This window comes from Diprion similis, chromosome 6 (genome assembly GCF_021155765.1).
Source record: "Diprion similis isolate iyDipSimi1 chromosome 6, iyDipSimi1.1, whole genome shotgun sequence".
NCBI classification, from domain to species: domain Eukaryota; kingdom Metazoa; phylum Arthropoda; class Insecta; order Hymenoptera; family Diprionidae; genus Diprion; species Diprion similis.
In genome coordinates, this window is record NC_060110.1 from 8,804,606 (window position 1) to 8,827,283 (window position 22,678).

At 40.2% G+C, this 22,678-nt stretch overlaps 1 protein-coding gene across 1 annotated transcript; it reads right to left on the minus strand.

Moving 5' to 3' along the window:
- Nucleotides 1-1,130: 1,130 nt before the first annotated feature.
- On the minus strand, nucleotides 1,131-21,858 carry LOC124407528 (fatty acid synthase-like). Its single transcript, XM_046883761.1, has 16 exons — nucleotides 21,675-21,858; nucleotides 21,260-21,510; nucleotides 17,804-18,035; nucleotides 14,786-15,204; nucleotides 11,772-12,065; nucleotides 10,507-10,717; nucleotides 9,988-10,148; nucleotides 9,523-9,840; nucleotides 8,616-9,405; nucleotides 8,107-8,505; nucleotides 4,466-6,435; nucleotides 3,516-4,338; nucleotides 2,928-3,406; nucleotides 2,581-2,835; nucleotides 2,083-2,337; nucleotides 1,131-1,926 (listed from the first exon to the last, which is right to left on the minus strand). The coding sequence occupies exons 1-16, from the start codon at nucleotides 21,856-21,858 to the stop codon at nucleotides 1,786-1,788; spliced, it is 7,182 nt and encodes a 2,393-aa protein (XP_046739717.1). The 3' UTR covers nucleotides 1,131-1,785.
- Between the last annotated feature and the right edge of the window lie 820 nt (nucleotides 21,859-22,678).

The following is a 22,678-nucleotide window of genomic DNA, read 5'->3' on the forward strand; positions in this document are numbered from 1 at the left end:
CAGACCCGAAGACGTGCCAGGCCAGCCGGAGTGACCACTCAAGTGCCGTATTCCAGAGAGGAAGCCAGAAAACCCTCGAGGACCCCATAAGAAGCGGAGGTCAGACAACCGCAAGTATTACCAGGCCCGACCGCAGACTTGCAACCACGACGCCATTCACCCCCTTATCCTCCCACTCCATCTCACCACTGCACTCTCACAAACCCCCTTGCACACCTCCTACACTCGCCCCGTCAACCGCGCACGCGCACACGCACACGCACACACATACACACACATACACACACACTTTAACTTTAAGCCCTTAGTTGTGAGTTAACGCTAATCGGCCGGGGCTTGACCGGCCGCCACGCGGGACCAATCACCTTGTCAAATAGTTTCAAAGTCCCTCCGGAAACAGTAAATACACGCTACGTTCTATCCACGACTCAAGCACGTGCATTCACTCTCCCTCGTCTCTCGTCTTCATCCTCCCTCTCCATTCACAAGTGCGAGGCAAGACACCTCGTCACACTACACCTATCTATTGTCGAAACTCCTTTTGAATTCCTGGCTTTCTCACGCTTCCTTATTCTAATCCGATCCGGTATTTAAGCCTTTCAGCTGATGTGAGTGGTTTTTGGACGCTTTAATGCTCATAATGCTTCTTGTTTCAATACTGCAGTTGGCTCGGCTAGACGCTGGTTTCGACTGAGCAGGGAGACGACTGGAAGGATTCGGCTGATATCGTACCCCTTGGGGGTAATTCGGTATATGTATGTACAGATATTGCAATGCTCGTATGTGTATCGGGCATTACGACAATTAAGAAAAAAACATGATATAGTTAGCCTTCTATCGAAGAGATAAGTATTTATTTATTTATGCTTGACGAGTCATACAAGAAAGTTTACAATAGAGCATGGAAAGGATTCTCCTTGCGCGGCGCAAGCCAACAAACTTAGCTTGTTTGTTCAAATTGGTACACCAATCAAAAAGAAGGGGTGTATAGTTAAAAATATAATTCATGCAAGATAGATATGGGAATGATATAACGAGGTATCGACAATTGAAATTCCCGTGAAAGCGTCGTACGGGTCGAAGGCTATATTTCGAAGCGAGAATAAATATGAATAATTTATCGAGTGCGCTACATAGATATAATATTACGATTTTCCATGGTGCGTTTTTGAAGTCTCGTCGTCACTTTGTGATTAATTAATTACCAAATCAGGGTTCTTCGTTACAGACTTCATGTAATTTTATCGGCACACATTGAGACTGATCTTCTTATTTTCAGTAGGATATATCGTCACGCTACAGAAATATTTTTCTCCGCAATATAATCTTCAGATATGGAATTGTTCGTGTTGAATGTGTGTTGTGCCAAAGGGATGTTGTGACAAATGTGTGAAAAGAAAAAAAAATGTTTTGTAGAAAAATTTCTGTGCACAAATATTCTGCGTAAGAATTCTCCTGTAGGATGATTCCTGCAGGATTATCTCTGAAGTAAATTCCATATTTCATGCTGCATAAAATGTTGTGTGGAAAAATTTTCTCGTAGAAACGAGTCTGCGGAACATATTTCGTTGAAAATTTGACCTGTAGAACTGATTCGTGTAGAATCTATACTCGTTCTTACGAACTTGTCGGACTGCTGCTAGTCGGAAAAAACCATCTGAAACGAATTTTGAGAAACGAACTTGTACGACTGTCGCTTGTACGAACGAACTTTTGGGACTAATCCGTGTATAACCGGTCTTCTGTCTGTTTGAGAATATATGCGTGCATGCAGAGTTCCCGATTTTAAGACAATCTTTGATTTGGCTCGCATATTTCGATATCTTCGAAAAATTTTCCATCTATGGCTGCTGCACAAATGTCATCGTCCAACATCGAAACATGGTTGCCGACGGCGTGACGAATTTCGACTTTCTGGCAAGTGATCTGCAAATACGATATCGGTAAGATTTACGAACATTCTTGCGCTACAACTTCATAGCGATTTTGAAACATATGAGAGATCGTGTGCGATAGTCCACACATTGTTACAGTTGTCAACATTAATACGGCTGCGACAGTGGGATTATCAAATGGACTCACCAGCCCCAGACCGTAGTCTCCTGATATTTCACGTACGGATTGAATTGTTGGTTTTATTAAGGTTATTGGTGTGTTCAGGCGTGATGGTGCTGAGAATTTATAATTCAGGATCGCTTTGATGCGATTGTAATATGATGTACAGATGGCTTTTTGGTCTTCGACAGTGAAATTCAAATTTCTATCGGCAGGTAAGTTATTGGTGAACGCTGTCAACTTTTCGTCCCAGGTGGAACACTTTTTCAACTCTCTGTCCAGCTTCAAACAGAAAAATACAATTGTCTTAAAGTAATATAGTTTTACGAAATTATTTTTAGGGATCAAACAGAACGAATTCAAAACTCTTAGAATTCCAATACAAAGTATACACCATTGTTACAATTGTCATTGAACACCAATAAGCTGAAGATTCTGCTAGTCTTGAGATACAACGCTGTCAACAACAACTGTGCAGTTGATTATGATTAATGCCTGTGTAAAACATATGAATCGAGTTGTTACCTCTGCTTTCTTCGATGGATCAACCGTATCCATGAACTCCAGTAACCACAAAGTTTGCAAGCGAGCCTCGTCATCAACAATGAGGTGTCTAGAGCAGAGAGCCTTCATGTGATCAGGTGAACCATCGATCAACACTAGTCGACCGCTGAAACCTTTGGACTCCAAGCGTCTCGCAAGCTCAATGGCGACCAAAGATCCAAAGGAATACCCAGCGATCACGAAGTCACGACATCCTTCATATCTGGCTTCGACATGCTGCAAGTTTTGGAAGATAATTGGTGGACGGTGGAACTTTTGCAAAAACACTACACTGATAATCGGTATCACATGTAACAGAAGCCACTTACTGGGATCAGATAGTCCGCCAAGTCCTCAATTGACTTGGCATTCGCAGAAGCTATACCAAGCTGCAAACATGTTGTTTGTGATTTCAATTTACCGGTCAAAGACTGGAATACAGAGTGTGTTCCTTCGATTCCTGGTACTATGAATACTTCTCGTCTTTCATTTTTTGCGCATGTCGATAGAGGGACGCAAACGTTATCGTCGCGTTGATCATTTGTTCCCAGAACTCTTAAAAGCAGTTTTACACCCGCCAAGTTTTCAGGGATATTAGGTTCCAGCTCTTTCTCATTTTCGTTTCCTTCGGCCTGTTTCACTGACATTTCCTGCAACTTCGAAAAATTGAGACTACGAATGTCCGATGCTGTTAGAAATACTTCAAATTCACGTTCTAACGTCTGTTTGATTTCAACTGCCATCATTGAATCCATGCCAAGTTCTGACAACGGCGTTTGCAGACTTATCGCTTTAAGGTCTTTGAGTCCTGTGAACACAAATTGCGTCACAAATTTCTCCACACACTTGAATTTCAATGAAAAAATGTTCAGTCATTACAAGCAGCCTATCATTAATAGGATGAATGAATGTCATACCCATGATGTCTACGACTGTGGTAAGAATGTCTGCCCCAGCGCCTCCGGACTTTTTCTCAGCAACTACCATACTCGACACTACTGGTGACTCTTGATTCAAAAAAGCGTCGAGTTTTTGCAGACAAGACAATATTCGTTGTTGCAGGGTACCGCCGATAATAACTTCCTTGTTATCTTCCTGCATTTCAGCAACGAGTCCGACATCACCGACGGCTCCCCATTGTATAGCCAAGCCGGGCAACTTCTCTGCTACTCGGTTTTCGCATATTCTTTCCATGATAGAGTTAGCCATCCCGTAGTTCGTTTGTCCCGGGTTACCTCTTCCACAAGATACCGACGAAAACACCACGAAATGCCTGAGTTGCGGGCACAATATTCTTGATAATTTATCCAACTGCTTTGTAGCCCGAGCCTTGACTCTGAACGATTCTTCGAATGATTGTTCGGTCTGATCTTCGTAGAGGGCGTCCTTCAATACTACAGCCAGGTTGAAAATGGCATAAACTGGTCCAAGCATTGCCGCCTTCTTCAAAATGGTCTCGCAGCCCTTATCCGATGAGGCATCCACCCCTGCTACTATGACAATTTCGACTCCATAGCCTTTCCAAACGTCAATGCGCATACGTTGATACCCAGTTCTTACGCCTGTTCGCGAGGTGAAAACTAATTTTTTGGCTCCGCGGAGCACGAGCCAATCAGCTAGCTCAAGACCAAAGCCACCAAGGCCGCCAAGAATCAGATAACTGCCCTCTTCTGAACAGTAGTAACGAGGCAGTGCAAGAGGAAGGCGAATTTCATCATCGTTACCGGTTTTAACGATCACCTGAAATAGATATTTTGTTTATAAGTCAATTAGTCAATTTCGACAACCAGATGCGGAAATACACGGTTGAAATGCCAATCCGCCTATACCAGTGATTTACTTCAAATATATGGCATGCGAATCGAACCTTTCCCACGTGCTTTCCAGCTGCCATGTATCGAAATGCAGCTTCGACTTGATCCATTGGAAACACGGTACGGACAAGGGGCTTAACTGCACCAGTCTTCATTCCTTCAGTGAGCATTGCGTTCAGTTTAATTTTCAAGTCCGAGGGAGCGTCGAACAAGTTGTCCAAGAGGATTCCATGAAAACTGATGCCTTTCAGAAACTGTTCCATCCCCAGAGGATTGTTTGCCGCAAGATCAAATTTACCGATTTCTAGAAATCTCCCACCCGTTGCTAAACAACGAACAGATGCTTGTAACTTTTCTTCGGCTAAGGAATTCAACACGATATCCACGCCTCGTCCACGAGTTTTACGCAGAATCATTTGCTCAAAACTCGTATCTCGCGAATTTCCAATATGATCGTCATCGATTTGTGGAAATTGTTTTTTGATGAACTCTCGTTTTTGTGGTGTCCCTACGGTTGTGAAAACTTCGCATCCTTCGTGAAGCGCTAAAGTTATCGCTGCCTGTCCAACCCCACCGCTTCCGGCGTGTATCAACACTTTGTCTCCTTCCTTCATTTTGCCACTCAACATCAGCGCATAACAGGCCGTTCCGTAAACGACAGGAACCGTAGCTGCGTCTTCTAAGGTCCAGCTGTCCGGTACCGACCAAAGAAGATCCCTGTCACAGACACATAAATTTGACATGGCCCCAGTCGCGATCATTCCCATAACTGCGTGACCGTTTGAATCTCGTCCGGAGAATTCCAATCCACCTGCGTTTTCTTCTGCTTGTCTCGTTTTTACGGTCACTTCGATAGCTAATTTTCCGGTAGCCAGCATAATGTCGCGGAAGTTGATCGACGAATAATGTATCTTGATCGTATCTTTCTGCTGTCCGTCAGGCTGAATCATACCTTTTACCCACTTGAGTGTGCTTAAATCACCACGCGTTTGCTGATTTATCTGAGCATGGCATACTGGTTTAGGTACCAATGGTTTCATCGGGAAAAACCGGTAGGATCCCCACAATTTTCCTGGACGTAGAACATTGACCGCCAGATCTAGATTTAATTGCTGCGAGTAGAATGGATCGTTTAGAGAGAACCTTGGAGCTTGCGAATCTTGAATCAGAAGTCCTCGTACAATTTCACCACCTGGTTCTCTGCGCAGACAGTTCAGCAATCCCATGAGTCCACTTTCGTAATCTCCTTCGCTTACAAGAAGTACTCGATTTCTGTTACGAATAACTTTTTCCTTTTCCGTTTTTAGAGCAGCTTGCAGACTGCTTATCCAAGCTAATTCATCGTTATCGATTTTTATAATGGTAGTAAACGGGGACAGTTTTTGTTTTTTACGAAGCAAAAGCATGAATTCTTTGGATGTAGATTTTTCAAGAATGATATCGAAGTTTTCACCCACATAACTTCGAACACCATCAATATCCGCATTCAGTGGCTCTCTGGCAAGTATGAAACCCGTGTCTTTCGTGGCTGCTTGGACCTGTTTCAACACACTGGCATTCTTACTGTGCATTAGTTTATGGGTGATAACTAGCAGGGCGTCCGATTCGGTAGACAATTTCTTCGGTTCGGAGACTGTAATACCTGCGGGTATTTCATCAACTGCAATTTGGTCGAGTGGGGCAATGATATTTATGTTCGCTTGCAATAATGGTAAGTCATTTAAAACCTTTTGTATCAGAGGAGATATCAAATTTCCAGATGGCAAATTGTCTGCATTATGGAGTAATTCTATGGTTTTTATTTTGAAATTGGAATGATTCTCAATCGCTATCTGTGTAGCAATGCTAGTAACTACTTGCAGTTCCGTGTCTGCTTTATCGCAATGCGCTACAAATGCATAAGTCTCAAGAACGGGCTCTCCATGCGTTTTTTTTCTGGAAATGGCATTAGCCTTCAGTCCACGTAGTTCTACCCCTCCCGCGATGATAACATCCATGTCTTTGTGAACCTCTACTGAGAATACTGCAATATGACAATGAATAACTGATAAGAATTTTGTAGGCGCTCCACTGAATCGATTACGTCAGCAATATGTTAGACGATAAACACGGGCTCCTGCTCGAGCCGATCACCCTTCGGTGCTCATTCATTTCAATTTTTTTTTTTTTTTTTTTCATGTGGAATTTGTTGTATTAGGTTCGAGTACCGTTGCCGATCTCTTCCGTCATATATGCATTCTCTGTTCCGGAATTCTTAAGTACAATAATTTGGCAATTGGTAAAAACCGATATTTTTCATTCAGTGGTATTCCGGAATTTACAATTGATATCAACGAAAACAACGCAACCATGGAAATCCCGCGGCACCGGTCTGCTCGCCATAAGTTGATGTAAAAAAAAATCAATATTCCGATAATTTTGCGTCATAATTTTTTTGGCTGTAGAAAATGTCATAATGTTACTGAGATATATTTACGAAATGAAAGTTTGTTGCATATACCTAAATTCTTCGGGACATGTCCCTTGCTTATAGGCTTTTCAAATGTATCCTATAAACTGTAGAATATGCAGAAGCGATAAAGCACGCATTCTCATGGAACCAGAAGTGATTTTATTACGTTTCCACCTGCTCCACAAACGATAATCACCACACCATTTCACATATCTATAATTTTTGGTGAGTCCGTAAGAGTTATAGCTTTGATTCAAATAATTTTGTAGAAAAAAGCGAACAAAGCTGAAAATCTCCGAACTGGCATCATTTAGATACCTATTTCTGTTTCAAATCAATTCGCTGATAACCAAAATGTTCTTTTGAATATTCAATCGATCATTTCACAATTTTTCTATGTACTACGACGATTCTCGTAAAAGATCAATAATATGAATTTTTGAACGTTCAACAATCACAAAAATTTGGTTGCTAAAGCTACAGAACGGGAGCCTGAAAATCTTAAACAAATCTGGCAAGATGCTCACATATAATACAAAAAAACAAACGAAATAAATATTGAAGTCGTTGAGGTTTCGAGATTTTTGGTGTGGAGTTGAATATCCCGTTTATAGAGTCATTTCACGTGAAGTCAGACATATTTCTGATAGCATCTTCTGAAAAATGGTCTTCAGTTTCTTATACGCAGTACTACCTCGTTATAGACGAGTTTTAGGACGGTTAGGAAAGTAATATTCCCAGATATTCGTCACTGGGAGCATTCCTCAACTACTGTCTGGAGAGCTTGGGAATCGCACCTTTGTTAGTGTGTCAATGATTATCACCATTCCCCGTTATAAGAGAATCACAGTTACGTATACGAATTCGGTGTCTAAACAAACGCGATTCAACGCAATCGTTGGCTTATGACGAGAAGTCCGCGTCGAAAATTAGGATACCTCAGGTACACAGGTAGAGTGGGCGAGGCTATAAGTTTCGCCCAAGCGGAACGAAGAAGGGGGGGGGGGGGGGGGATTCTCTTATAACGAGGACTCTCAAAACGATATAGTACTATATTTTCTGCAGTAAGGAAATTCTTCGAACAAGATTTGAATTACGAAATTACGACAGAAATTCAATTATTTCACGTTTAGAAAAAATTCTGGAAAAATTGGAAACGCCAAGTTTAAATTCTGATTTATTTTCTGCCGCTTGCCTTGAAGGAGTGCAACATTCTTAATAAAGAGTATTTGCCATTCCCACCTTTTTCGTTATCGGGCATCAATCTCAGCTGATCGGCATGCACCTTTGGGTCAATAACCAGCTTCCGAATACCCGTGGGAACCAATAGGCCTCGAGTGTCAACTCCAAGGATTTGTATTTGCAGCATGTTATCCATGAACGCCATCCAACTCCTCTCCCATGCTATAAGACCTTTGGTTCCGTTAACCGATGCCTTTTTCAAGCCACGAAACAATCCAGTATACTGATATCCTCTAAGCCGCAACTCTTTGTAGATATCTTTACTTGTCAGGACAAGTTTTTCATTTTTTTCGGGTAACAACTCGGACCTGATGCGTTCCCGAGCGGCGTTTAAAACAGTACGTACGAGCCCCGTGACGACAGAAGTACCACCTTCGATGATTTCAAATCTACCTGAGCCTAAGAAGAAGGTTGATTTTGGTTATTACATGCGTTCCTCTAAACGTTCCAAAAGATCCGTGATATCAAACTAGCATGGAATATTCATAAGGAGCATCAGTCATTCTCACCCTTGTGAATCGTAAATTCGAGGTCAACGCTACCCTTTTTTGGAATTGTCGTAGCTCGGTGAAATTGCACATCTTCAAACACCACCGGAGTTTCGATCATTCGTTTTGCTTGCATTTCTGCCAATTTTTTCCAAAGAATTGTTAGGTAACCAGTTGCAGGTACCAAGGTTCTCCCATCAATTACATGCCCTGACATCAATTCAAAGTCCTCATCACTGAGGTCTACACGAACGACTCTCTCTTCAGTGGCGTGTTCCCCTAGTTCTTGTTTCACTAGGTAATTATTTTCGACGTACCAGTCTTCGGAATGGTCCCAACGTACCAAAGGAGAAATCATGGGAGTCCCACGGCTGACCGGATATTGAACGTCGGGGTACAATTTACTCAACTGTGCATTTAAACCGAGTTCAAACATTTTTCCAACGGCGACAAGTAACGATTCAAGGTAGTTGTCAGTTTCACTTTTCGTCAAAGTAATGTTGATTTCGCTCATCGGTAACCAATTATGCGCTGCCATCCCAATAGTTATTGCATTTTTCGGTATCAGACATGATGCATTTTCGAATGTGATTGGGTTCAATAAGTTTTCTATGCAGTATTCAGCGGAAAAAAGGCGATCCAAACTGTTTTCGCCCTCACTCCTTTGTATCCATTTGTGGCTACGCGGTTTTGGATCCGGAATGACTTTTCGCAAGTAAGTCAGTAATTTCTGACCTACTGCTGCGACATTTTGACGATGAACATTGGTGAAGCTGGTGTAGGACTTATCTTCAACAATTTCATCACACGCCTGTAATAAATTATTTTTGATTATTGTTCACGTCTAGACCATGATATCTTCGATGAGAATGTGACGTTCAAATTTCGGTTCAGGATATCTTCGAATTGGTTGTTTTTTATGGTTTACCTGCAGCTTCGTCGAATCATTTTTCTTAGACTTCTCTTGCTCGTTAGTTGTGGAATTCTGAATATTGTTGATGTAAAAGACATCAGAATTTGGCATAGACAGATGCGTCCAACGTTCATGATTACACCCAACCTCTGCCAAAGATTCGGAACTTTCTCCACTATTTGCCAATACAACTCCTTCGAAGTATGCCACGAGAACTGCCTGTTCCGCAGTCAAACAGCCATCGGCGTATGCACAACCTAACATTCCAACTGAAGACCCAATAATATAATCCGGCGCGATTCCTAAGGCTGACAATACATCAACTAAACCAATCTGGAAATTAATAAATATGCCTACTTATTACCAAGGTTCCTTAAATCCAAATTATCACATCAACTACGGTAAAACACTATGATTTAACTAGAAATATCGATGTCTTTGCTAATCTTATATATTAAAAGCAACCGTGAAACATTCTACCTGTATTGCAGCGTTACCAACAAGCGAGCTCGTGATATTGTCGACAGTCTTCGGATCTTGGCTGTTAAAAATATCATAAATATCCACACCAAGAGATTTGAGAACAGCGTCGCACTTTTGTAGAGTCTTGGCAAATACCGGGATTTGCAACAGACTTCGACCTAATCAACGTGCAAATTTGAATTAGTTTTGCATCTCATTGTGCGTTGTGATACCAAAAACTAACATTCATACGATTATTCGTACTGTGGCAATCGATTTTGCGAATGCAACTTGCCAATTTTACTGATGTTCACATTTACATAGCAGATGCAGAAAATCACGGTAGTACGTATCCAAGGATAATGTAATGAATTTTAATGTCATTTTTCTCGATTCTGTAACGATTTTATATCATTTTCTGTATTTCCTGTCTACAACTCTCAGTCAATTAGTTGGTCTCCTTGTAAGGATAGGTCAAAATCATGTCCAGGACTTCTCGTCCATGTCTTGGTTCACGGTTTAGTCTTCGAGACTTACCAATTCCAACCAACAGAGGTCCGAATCCAGAGCAAATCAGCGTTGTCGACAGTTTTTTACCCGAGTAATATTGCACATCTCGCACGTTTTTCCACAATACGCCCCGGGGAGGAAGTATCGTGTATCCACGGTATGGATGGCCAGGAATTTCTTCAGCGTGTATATTGTGTAAAAGACCAATGTATTCCACATCTGCTGGTCTGCTTTCGAGCTGTTATCATTGGATTTTTATACATTTAATGGTGCGATGAAACTCATTGTTGTGAAAAAATCAACGATTCCTAACTGCACGAAGCTAAGCATTACAGAGTGTTTTCCATCGTCGAGAGATAGAGAGATAGGAAATAAAGTCAATCTATATAATTTTTATAATCGATGTGGTTTGTTAGATGGATGTCTATGTTCCTTAGAATATGTTCAAGATCACTTATATGTATTACGAGTTTTAGCGTGTGTATGTGAGTGTTATGTTTCAATATATAGCGTCTTCGTTAATCTGCATAAGTTGCGGATGACCGAGCGATAGAGATTCAGACGAGTGTGAAGAAAACAAAAGGGTATGAGAGTGAAGCGAAAGAATTCTGAAAAAAGTACATTGAAAGATTCCCAGAAGATTTTGTGCGAAAGTACGTCCGAAAAACATGGGAGATGGAGATGCTACTTATGTGCGCCATGCCACCATTTTGTTTTCGGCTTTTGTCATAATTTTTATGCTGTGATGTGTGAACGCGGTTCAATCGCGTATTTCACTTTCCGTTTTGCATAGTTTCTGCTTCAATAAGGCAAGTTGATGGAGAATTGATAAAACGATTCCATATTATATTACTGGTAATTTCTTGTGGTTTTGAAATAAATTTACGCACATTTCAAAACTACTATTATTTTCTACTATTTATTTTACACTATTCATTTCAAAGAAAAAATTCTAAAATATTCTTGACACGATGAATAATAAAGCCTTCAAACTCTAACTGCTCTGAGTGTTTCCATTAGAAAAAAAAACATATTGTTTGTAACGCATGTAGGAATTTTTTTTTCGTTCACAATTTCAAACACATTATAAGTACGTAAGCATATTTTATCTCGATTATTGATAATTTTCTCGAATATGTTGAAAAATATTTTGGTGGGAAAAAAGAAATTAAAATACGCCCGTTGCTCGGCGTAGCAGGCGTTAAAGTCTAAAAACTGTCACTTTAGTGCCGTTTGATGCGTGAAAAAACGCAAAAATCGTACATGCGTTACAAAAAGAATATTATACGTACGTCGTCTAGCAAAGTGTTGACAGCTTCCATTGTTCGTCCAGATATGACCACAAGTCTGGGCATGTCGTCATCAGGTGAGCCATTCCTGATCTTCTCTTTTGTATTCGACTTCAGAAGTATGTGTGCGTTTCCACCTCCAAAGCCAAAAGAGTTAATACCAACGTAACCACCGTCCCACGGCGTTGGTTCAGTGATAACTTGGATGCGACCAGTTTCCAAAGCTTCGATTCCTTCACGTGGATGATTGTAATTTATGTTCGGCGGAATGTATCCACTCTCCATCGCAATCACAATCTGTAATTGATGAATTTTCGCGGTTAGTATGCTCAATCATCATGTTGTTTCCTTGTTTAAGGATTTCACATTATATGAAGAAGACGAATGGTGAGAGAAAGAAGAGAGTTCAAGTACAAAAGATCCCGGACGAAGAAATGTCTTGGGGAAAAAACGTAGGTATCAGATTTGCCTTGTAATGGGCATAATATTTAGGCGATTTGATTAATACGTATAAGATTCATTCCCTGCAATGTAACAAGTGTTACGTGCTTGACAATTTTTCGATTACGATACATAAAATAATGTATAAGGAAAACCGGGCGAAAATAGGGTACCCAGACCAAATGAGATAGGTCCAAAATTGCATGAAAAAGAAAATTTGTACGGCAGTTTCGAAAGCGGAATGTTTTCATTTTACCATTTTGAAAGAACAGGAATAGACGAAGATCATTTGAATATCCGTAATTATACATTTTTATCTCAAATGCTTCACTTTGGGCCATTTTTCGTTACCCATTCATATAGATGGATATAAAATTGAATAACGATTGAAACGGAAAGGGGACAAAAAAATGTCACTCAATGCGTGTCCTTTAAATTCTCAGAGATGCCGTTTTTTTGCCTCAGTCAACGTTTTCTGGATGGATTTCATCCGAAGGGAAAAATACCTCGTGAATAAAGATCATAAATTATTACATGATAATTATCAAGTTTGCAGTTCTTTTTAGTAGACACTACGAATGATTTTATAAACAGAGACACGACTCTGAACTAGAAATTCTTTCCAAAACTCAGTCTACAAATTCAGTTTCACCAAAAAGGAGCCACTAATTTTTATGGAAAAAACAAGAATAAATTTTGTTCTGTGGAATCGGAAAACACACGAATTTTTCGTTAAACATTGAATTTCAAACGGTTTATGCTACTTTTGTGGTAAAACCAATATTTTCCGGAAAATTTCCTCTTTTTTCAAAAAGGGAACCCTACACTTTTATTTCTTCACAATTCATCTGATAGATTTACAAAATCATTGTACGAAGTCCAAACTGATGTGTATAGAAATGAAGAGTAACTGATTTTTTTCGAAGATCAATAGATTCGAAGGGCTATTATTGAACCTGCAACGTGTCAGAATTCGCTCATTCTATCATTCAAACAACTTTATCGATTCATTCTTTCGATCAGAAATAAATGAATGTGTAGGGCAAAACAGAACCCCACAATCTCGAGCGGACCGCGGCCGTCAGCAACGAGCTTCACTCGAGCTGCTGTGCGGTACCGACTCCCTCGCTATTTTTCGCATAAACAAAACAACGCAAAATCATGAATAAATAGAGCTAAATTAATCGATCAAAGCAGCGAATCAGATCTGCTCATTCATGTTGAGGTGGCGCATCGTGCAACGTATTTCGGTCTTCCTGTTTGTCAAAACCCAATATTTTATTAACTTCTTGCATTTGATACTCCGAGCTACAAGTCCCAGCATCGCGGATCGCACTTCGGTCTTTCAGCCTGTCTCCGGTTTGTGGTCGAGAGTTAACGTAGAATCCTTGCTCATTAAAATCATTTTTTTAACTCTTCTCGTTAGCGACGCATCGCGGATTGTACTTCGGTCCTTCTGCCTGTCAAAACCGTTTGAATTTGATTATAACATTTTTGGATTTGAATTAAATAACTCTTCTCACTGTGAAAGCATCGCGGAGTGTATTTCGGTCTCCTTGCCTGTCGGACCTTTTGACATTACGACTTAAATCAACAGTGGTGCCCGCGGATTGACTTCGGTCTTTCTTGCTCGCTAAACTGTCTTGATTTTTGCAAATAAAGAGCAGATCTTAGTTTTCAAATTCATTCTTTAGCTTCATGCAATTCGCACAGTCAACTCAAATATACAACCTCCCGTATTACGCACTATTGCGAATATTACGTTACTAGTGCAACCTTGTTCTCTCGTTAAATATAAAATCTCATATCGTCAGTAGGCCCTTGTAAAATTAAGAAGGACAAAGCCGAACGCGAAATTCTCATGTAATTCATAGCAACCCAATAGTGGATGTATTACCATTTTATTATTATTATATGTTCATGTACTGAAAGTTCACTATCAATAATTCCTCTTATTTCATCGAATACTCCTATGATAATATATATATATATATAAGTATCAATTGTCCGAATCAGTTTACCGAATTATTTGATAACAGAAGGCAACTTAAACACAAGTACTCATCCAACCCGAATACACTTAATATTGTCCTAATTCCTAGACACCCAACGCCTATATTCCTACCGCACATAAGTTATTCATTTCCTGAATAAACGAAAAATTAACAAATTTATATATACACAATTGTTCGCCTTGTCTAACCAATTTATTATCTATGCTCATTTATTTATACCAAGATGATTCACTGCCCATGGTAACGTCCAAACGTCCTGAGAAGGAACTCATTGCTTTCCGTTTTACATTTCCGCTTCGTTCTTTAGATATATTGCTAGAAAGCAATTGGCGCCCAACAAAAACATAACGTATAAAAATATAAAGTGCACTTGGCCGGAGTGTCACACACCGATTATTACCTCTCAACACATCCAATATGATATGAGTTCAGCATATAAATCAATGGCTCAAAATATTTTATATAAATTGAAAACCGATGTTGGTTACAGAAATTTAGAGTTGTATTGTTAAAATTTCGTTACAGGAATCGATAATCGACACGACACCACCCCAGACATACCTTGGCTATAGAGCAGAGGCCACTTGCTGGTTCGCAATGACCCATATTCGACTTGACTGAACCAATCCGTAGCGGAGTAGTTCGATCGGTGCAGAATACTTTGTCGATAGCCGCGATTTCCGCAGGGTCACCCACTACGGTTCCGGTGCCGTGTGCTTCTAAGAAAGCCAAGCTCGGCCGTGGGACTTCGCACTCCGCGTAAATTTCTTCAAGTAATCTTTGTTGAATTGCACTCGATGGAAAGGTGATGCCCTCTTCTTTGAAACCATCGCAATTAGTTTTGGTGTGCACGACTTGTGCGTAAATACGCTTTGCATCCTTCGATTTCTGAAGGTAGACAGCACATATGGCTTCACTGCGGCAGTAGCCGGACGCATCATTGTCGAATGGCTTGCAGTATCCTCCAGGAGAAAGTACACCTGATAAAATGAAATTTTCACTGAACAAATTGATGTATTATTACTTGGGATATACGAGTATTGGATATTTGCAATTGAAGGTCAAATTTTATTCGGATGTACTTGGACATTGATGATTCAGTTTGAAATTATTGAGAGTTCTCATCTGAACACAGTTATTAAAATTATATCTTATTCTAGCTGTGTATTTCGAATTCCAGTCGTATTGCTGGTTTTTCACTATTCTTTCGAAATTTTCTTCTCAGACTTGCAGTCATCCAAATGTTGAGCTTTGTTATTCTCAGCGAAAGATGTTTATAGGTAATTATAGGCAGGCCTGCATAATTATGCGGACTGATAAACAACCTCACTGCGGCTTCGGAAAAATATACTTCGCACCCATCTCATACAACGAATAAAAACCTTTTCAAAACAGCAATTGCAATTTCTGACAGGAATCGTTGATACGTTGTTATAATTTATGGGTCTTTGGCCACTGATCTCGATGACGCATGTTAAAATGCTCCTTGAGAGGACCTGAGACTGTGATATGTTGCAAGTGGAAGCTGGACTGGCAAAAAATTAGTCCTATTTGATATTCTGATGACTCACTTATAGATTAGGTGATAAGTGATGGCAGGACCTCAAGATTTCACGCGATTCCTAGTGGTTTTACTCGATTTCATGGGATTTCGAATGATTTCAATTATAAACGATTTGAAGCGATTGCAAGCGATTTCGAATGTAATTCTAAGTGATTTGTGCTTGGGTTTTGAATGATTTCAAACAGTTCACACGGATTTCATCAGAATTTCAACCGGTTTCTAAGGAATCGCTTGATATAATTTCGTTCACGATTTCAAGAAGTGAACTAAATTGAAACAAAATTATGAGGAACAATATATTGTACGATTGATAATGACCAAAGAATTGTAAATACATCCCTCAAGCAGTTTTGCGACTAAAATGCAGTAACTCATGAAAGCAGCGCGACAGAGTTCTCGCCTTTATATAGTATTTTCAAGATTGTTACGTAATGTATGATGATTAGGGCAACAATCAAAAGTGAATTCTGGAAGAATAGTAGAACACCGATATATTGTTGAATACAGCTACAAATTAAAATGCATCATGCACAGATAGAATAAGTGCCCTAAAATTCATTTCGGCATCACGAGTTCCATGTTTCAGCTTGAGAAAACACCTCCAAAAGGTTAAACCATATCCGTGCTCCGTATATATGATTCTCTGGTAACATCACTGTCGATATATGTCAGAACAAATACTCAGTCGCGGAAATTGACATCAAATTTTTCAATAAAACATTCGGTGTGCCTCTCATACAAATTATCTCGAAATATTAGCGGCGTTTTTTGGATTGAGATGTTCTGCCGAGCGATACAATCACTGTCAAGTACTCTTGAAAATTGATAACACCACAGCTATTTCTTATGTGAATCGAGAATGCGGCATCCAGTATAGGCGTCTGAACAGTTTAGCGAGAGAAATTTAAAGATAATAAGAGACCAGACATACCTGTATGGCTGGTTGCATCGTACACAGCTCAAGAATGAATTTTGAAGGCGTTAGAGAGGCGCGATTACTTGAATCAGAAACTGAGTTTGCGTTAGCGGCCTTTGCGCTTGACGAGATTGTACGAGTAGATAGAGATTTTGAGAACCAGACATCGACATGTTTGTCAGTAGGGAAAACGCGGAGTGTTCGACCCGGATTCCTTTACCATCAAGGCAGTTTACAGTATTATGGAAGCCTCATCTCTTCTACGTCTTTCCACCGTCCTCACTAATTTCGTAAACCTTGCAAAGAATTAGGGATAAAATAGCAAACGGAATAGTAGTGATTCCGGAGTGGGCGGTACAGCCTTGGTACGAAGTTTTTCAATGGATACTCGTTTCATAGCCAATCATATTCAGGCCTTACATTACTTTGTTAATTTCTCATAGCACGAAAACTCATTCGATTTGGCAAAAATTTTCCGTAGTAGTAGGGAGATTATCAGGGAGAACATTCAACGTGAGAGATACTCCAGAAAGCTTGACGGAAATTATGAGTTTATCGCTGGGAGAGTTCTCACTGAAACAATATAACGGATTGCTACAACGCTGGTGGACATTTTGCCAAAGAAATTCGATTCACCATACCACTGATCGATCTAAAATATTCTCGAATGCCTGAGTGAAGATAGGCGACCGGTGCGTGTTATGGTTGTGTAAACACTCTTAGGTCTGTAATATCTCGTATTGTCAGGCCGGAAGTTGGACCAGACTTCACCCTGAGAGCGTCGAGTCCGAAGCATGATCATACTTGGGACCCAAGAATCGTTTTGGATTACATTGAAACCTTTTTTAATCATTCCGTTTCATAACGAATGTTCGGTTACATGCAAAGCAGCAGCTCTGCAGTGATATCTCAAAAGAACCGAGAAAATACGTTCGCGCGATTCACCTCTAGTGTCGTCGAGAACACCTTGTCGCGCGGTTTCATCTCAGACGCTAATCAGATGTGTCCAAAACTATGCTCGGACGTAGCGACTTGTCAGAAAACTGCATATTTATCTCAAAATTTACGCGCAGAAATTGTTAGACATAACTTTCCATACCAAGAAGGAAGAATTGCCGTGATATTTCTGGGCGGAGGCAGAGGTTACACCCTGCAACAATGGCTGCTTCACATTCACCAGTTCTAATTGCTCTAAACGCTTGATCTAGAGCAAAAAGACTGGAACTGCACGCGGTGTCCACAGCGTAGCTTGGTCCTGTACATCCCAACCATTGAGAGAGTCGATTGGCCGCCATGGACTTGTAGTTGCCCGATATACCCAGTCCGTTCACCTAAGAGATAATAGATTTTTTTCGGCGCACGATTAATATATTATTATTTTATCACTTCCTTAAGTTATTGTCTTTATCTTTTATTAATGTATTTTCAGACTATATTCATCAAGATCGGCGATTACCGATTGCGCCAAGTTCGTTAAGAAGAAAGATGATGAACGAGCGCGATGTCGTCGCACTTTCTTATACCGTGAACAGAAGCCTCTTTTATACAGTTCAAGCGTACGTTATATATTTAGTCTTGAAAATTGAAGGAGTACGAAAGTTCTTGATCGAATTAACGATTTCCGCCATATTGGGGATCTTACAACTGGTATATTTCGGTTTTACGTGCACCGATCGTATTGATATGGGGCTCGATTGAAAGCTCTAAAAATCTATAAACCTATGAAACTTGCCGACCGTCGAATTTCATCGTTAGAGGAAACATGTATGTTTTAATATCTTCGCCGGTGTAAGAATATGGACATCATACACATGTGTTTACACGTATATGTATGTGCGTGAGGCGTTGGTAGCAGTTGAGGCTGTGCAGCCACGGCGAACAGTCAGTCGTTCAATATCTGTCGTAGAACTAACATATAAATTGCAGCGAGCGACGACTCAAACTTAACAAGTATTATTAGATCGATCATTATCATTTTATTGCAACTTTGTTTTTCTTGTTCTTCGAGCCCCGTTGGGGAATTTATTTGCGTGTACAAATTTTGACGACATGTAAGAAACGCTGACGACTCACTTAAACAGATTTAAGGCATAGCTTTGACACATAGCGCTCTTCTCAAATAAGATAAGCATTACATTCACTCATTATCTGGTCAAACGCCTAGTTATTTCGTTTCCGGACGTTTAGAATATCACTGTGTTTCCAACTAGTTGTATAATTTAATGAGCGCATGAATTCCGGTCATTCAGTCAATTCTTTAGCCCACTTTTACCCAATAATACCAATATAGCTGACCAATTATACAATGCCAATATCCGTGTTATCACTTTCCTTTCCACTGAAATCTATATAGCCTAAGAAATTCGTTACACCGGGGAGGTTCTTAGATCGCTTCTCATCGCAATGAAAGATAGTGCGGTCGCCCGGTCGGGGCGCGCGTTTATGTTTCAAATGAACTTGGCGCGATCGACGACCGGTAATCTTGATTTTGGTTTGAAAGCGTTTAATATAACCAGGGTATTAACGCATGTGAAGGCTTTTACAAGTCAAGACATGTAAATTTGCATTCACCAATTATCTATGCATATTCATGGAATTTGAATAGTGGTGGAAGCTATGAAAATCAAATTTTTTAACCCCGAGTTCCTACACTTGCCCGTATATAGAGTTTAAGCGTATGTCATGTATCTAGTCTTGAAAATTGAAGAAGACCGATAATTCCCGATCGCACCGACGATTTCGGCAACGTCGGAAATCTTGCAACTGGTGTATTTCGGCTCTCCATGCATTGATCGTATCGATGTGGGGCTTTATTGAAAGCTCTAAAAATCTATGAACAAGTGGAACTTGTCAAATGTCGTCGAAATTCATCATAGACGGAGACATATATGTGATAGTATGCTTGCTGGGCAGACTAGAACGCTTCTCATCGTCGTAGAAAATAGTGCTTTCGGTTCGAGATTTCGCAAAATATGGTTCCGTCCAGAAATTTACAGAGAACAGGAGATTTTGTCGCTCAGATATTGGACGGTAAGCGCTCCTGATATTCTTGCGATCAAATTTCGAGAAATTATTTTTAGCGAAATAAAAACTTGCCGAATAACGGATAGCTATTTTGGATTCGCGTTGACGACATGTGCTTGAAATTCGTTTTTACCGATTCTTCTGCTTGATGACCGAAGCCTAATTTTCGGGTATTTGAGTTAAGTGGAAATTTGTTTGCTGAGAATGTTGAGTGGAGTCACGGTTCCCAATTGCGTCTTTTTCGTGTGTAATTTTCGCACAACCCAAATTCAACTGTACCGGGTCGAGTCGCGTTATCGTAGTTTGCAGTGTCGCCTCTTGTATAGATCGCGAATCGTCGAAACGAAGTGTTCGAATCGGCTGACAGATTATTTGAGAATTCAGAAAAAGTCTTGTTATCTGGATGCATAACGATTGCGTTTGATTGAGTTTGCGTTTGTAATTTACGATAGAATTCCGATTAAGATTTGCGTTATAGTGCGTCGATTTAGTTGGCACTTGCGATATGCATTTTGTTTGCGGTTGTACCGAAGCTCCGAGTCGAATCGGCACGCCATCGAGAAACTAGGGTACTTTCAGTTTTGTAGCGATTATCGTTTTGTTTGAATACGATCACATTTACATTCGAGATTTGAGATTCTTATGAGGTGTTAGGTTGAGCCCAGTCTAGGTGGCGAGCTAAATGCTCGATGGGTTTGAAGTAGCGTAGATTACGGAAATTAGTCTGTTATTTGATTTTGGATCGCGCGGATCGAATTTTGAATGATTTCGTTCTTTTTTTTTTGTATCATGGCTTTTACAAAACACATTATTTTACTTCATCTTATTCTTGTCAAATAGCGTGTCGTTGTCTCCAAAAATAACTCTTCTCCTCTCCGCGGTACTGAGCTACCGAGGATATTAGCCGAGGTTTAGCAAAGGTAAAGATTTGGAAGCATGTTGACCGTGCCAGGCACCCAAAAAAAATTAGATACTCGACGGTTCTCGATCTTGCCAATTATATAATCAAGATATTCATCAAAGATATCTTAATGTAATTTTTGGACATGCATTCATACTTCAATTAGTACTCTATTTGAATTTGGTGCTTTTAGCATGAGTGGCCTGTCCTGATCATTGGTGAAAAATTCATTTTTACAGAAAGAGAGATTTCGTGGTCGAACTCAAGGTAGCTACAGCTACCTCAGCGTTGCTTAGGTCAGTTTTTGGTACTGGCTAACAAGTCTATTCATGACATATAATATTGGGGACTGCTATCTGTGTCTACGTGACTTTCACTAAGAGGGGTGGAAATGGTTGTTATAAGAATATAAGGATGAAAGTATTCGCGTAAGAACATGCAGCGTGAGAAACATATTCTGAATAAAACGGAATTTTGAAAATGGTACGTCGAGGTGTAACACTATCAAAATGCCATAAGTACGCATCGATCACCAGCGAGTTCAAATTTATACATCCTCCCGTGCATAAACGTTTTTGTTAAGTTTCAGGCAATTCTCTCAACTCCGCTGTAGTTTTCTATTATTCTGACCTGCGATGTTGTGTAGATCCATTTTTTATCCGATTCACTGTAGCACGTGCCGACGAAAACACCGGTCCGAGTTCCACGAAGTTGCCTCGGATTAACTCCAGCGTCAATAATAGCTTCGTAAGTGTGTTCCAACAGCATCCTACCCTGGGGATCCATCGTGTGAGCTTCCTTGAAGTGCGAGCCAAAAAATTGTGCGTCAAACCTGTCAATATCGCTTAACTTGCCAGTTCGGTGAGGAATTTCTGGATGTTCTGTAAATAAGAGTAAATTTAACTGGGTGGATTCGAATAAAATTCGCAGGAAAATACTAGAATATGAATTGAATCTGTTGAACTGTATTTAAGATTTAGAAATTGGTTTCACTGAGCTGCATTACACCTTCTGACGTCCCAATCATATATGTATAATGCTCTACCCAATCGCCAACGACGATCGTCATCGGTGATAAGGTCCATCTTGTTGAAGAGGTTTTCTCTAAACTGCGTCAAATTCCGTGACTCCGGGAACCTCCCCGCAATCCCGGATATCACTACCTCGTCACCCGCTTTTGGAAACGGCAATCCATTGCGCCGAACGTCGTTGGAAATTTTTTCCGACATATTGCTACTTCTGTAGAGTGAAAAGTACTTTCGTTAAGAGTTTCTCAATGACTGTAAAGTAATCGGGTCCCATCTGCCGACAGCCGTCTTTTTATAACACTGGTTTCCCCCACCAAGACTGACGACTCGTGACACATTCACGGTAACAATAATAGTGACTGAACAGTTTCTGCTTCTCTTAATAGCAGTTCTGATTAACTTGGAAAATTGCACTCAATATGCATCAAGTGCAGCCACTACACGTCGCTAAAAACCCACTGCACAGTTTTCAATGCATATTTTCCTGCGCCTCTACGCTTAATTTACCCAGCATTATGTCAAGTCGAAATAACGAGAAGTTTCTATTCCGTGATGCACGTAGTAAAATTACCTGAATTTCCTAATTTGGGATGGGAAATTCATCAGAAAATACATTTCTGCGAACAATCATCTGGAAGGTACAATGGTTTATTGACCTTATCGTAAATAATGATTCTTGAAATACTTTATTGCAGTCACGCATACCATCAACTCCTCCGCCTATAATATCGTGTGACGGCCGTGGTACTTCGATCGGGGTAAACATAAGAATCATGAATTTTTCAGCGTGTGCTAACCTTTCTGTTGATTATGACCCCGCACTGAAATCGTAAGCAGAGGAGCTGAAAAATTTTCTTTGGGTTACTTAATTATGATAGATTGTCAAAGTTTCAGAACCATTCTCATTCTGAATAATGGAATATTTTTTTCTTATTTTTCGAGTCCGAGAGTTTGTCATTATCGGTAGTTTCGTTAGCTCCCACATCCAATGTATGAAAACTAATGCTGAAATACCTGGTAG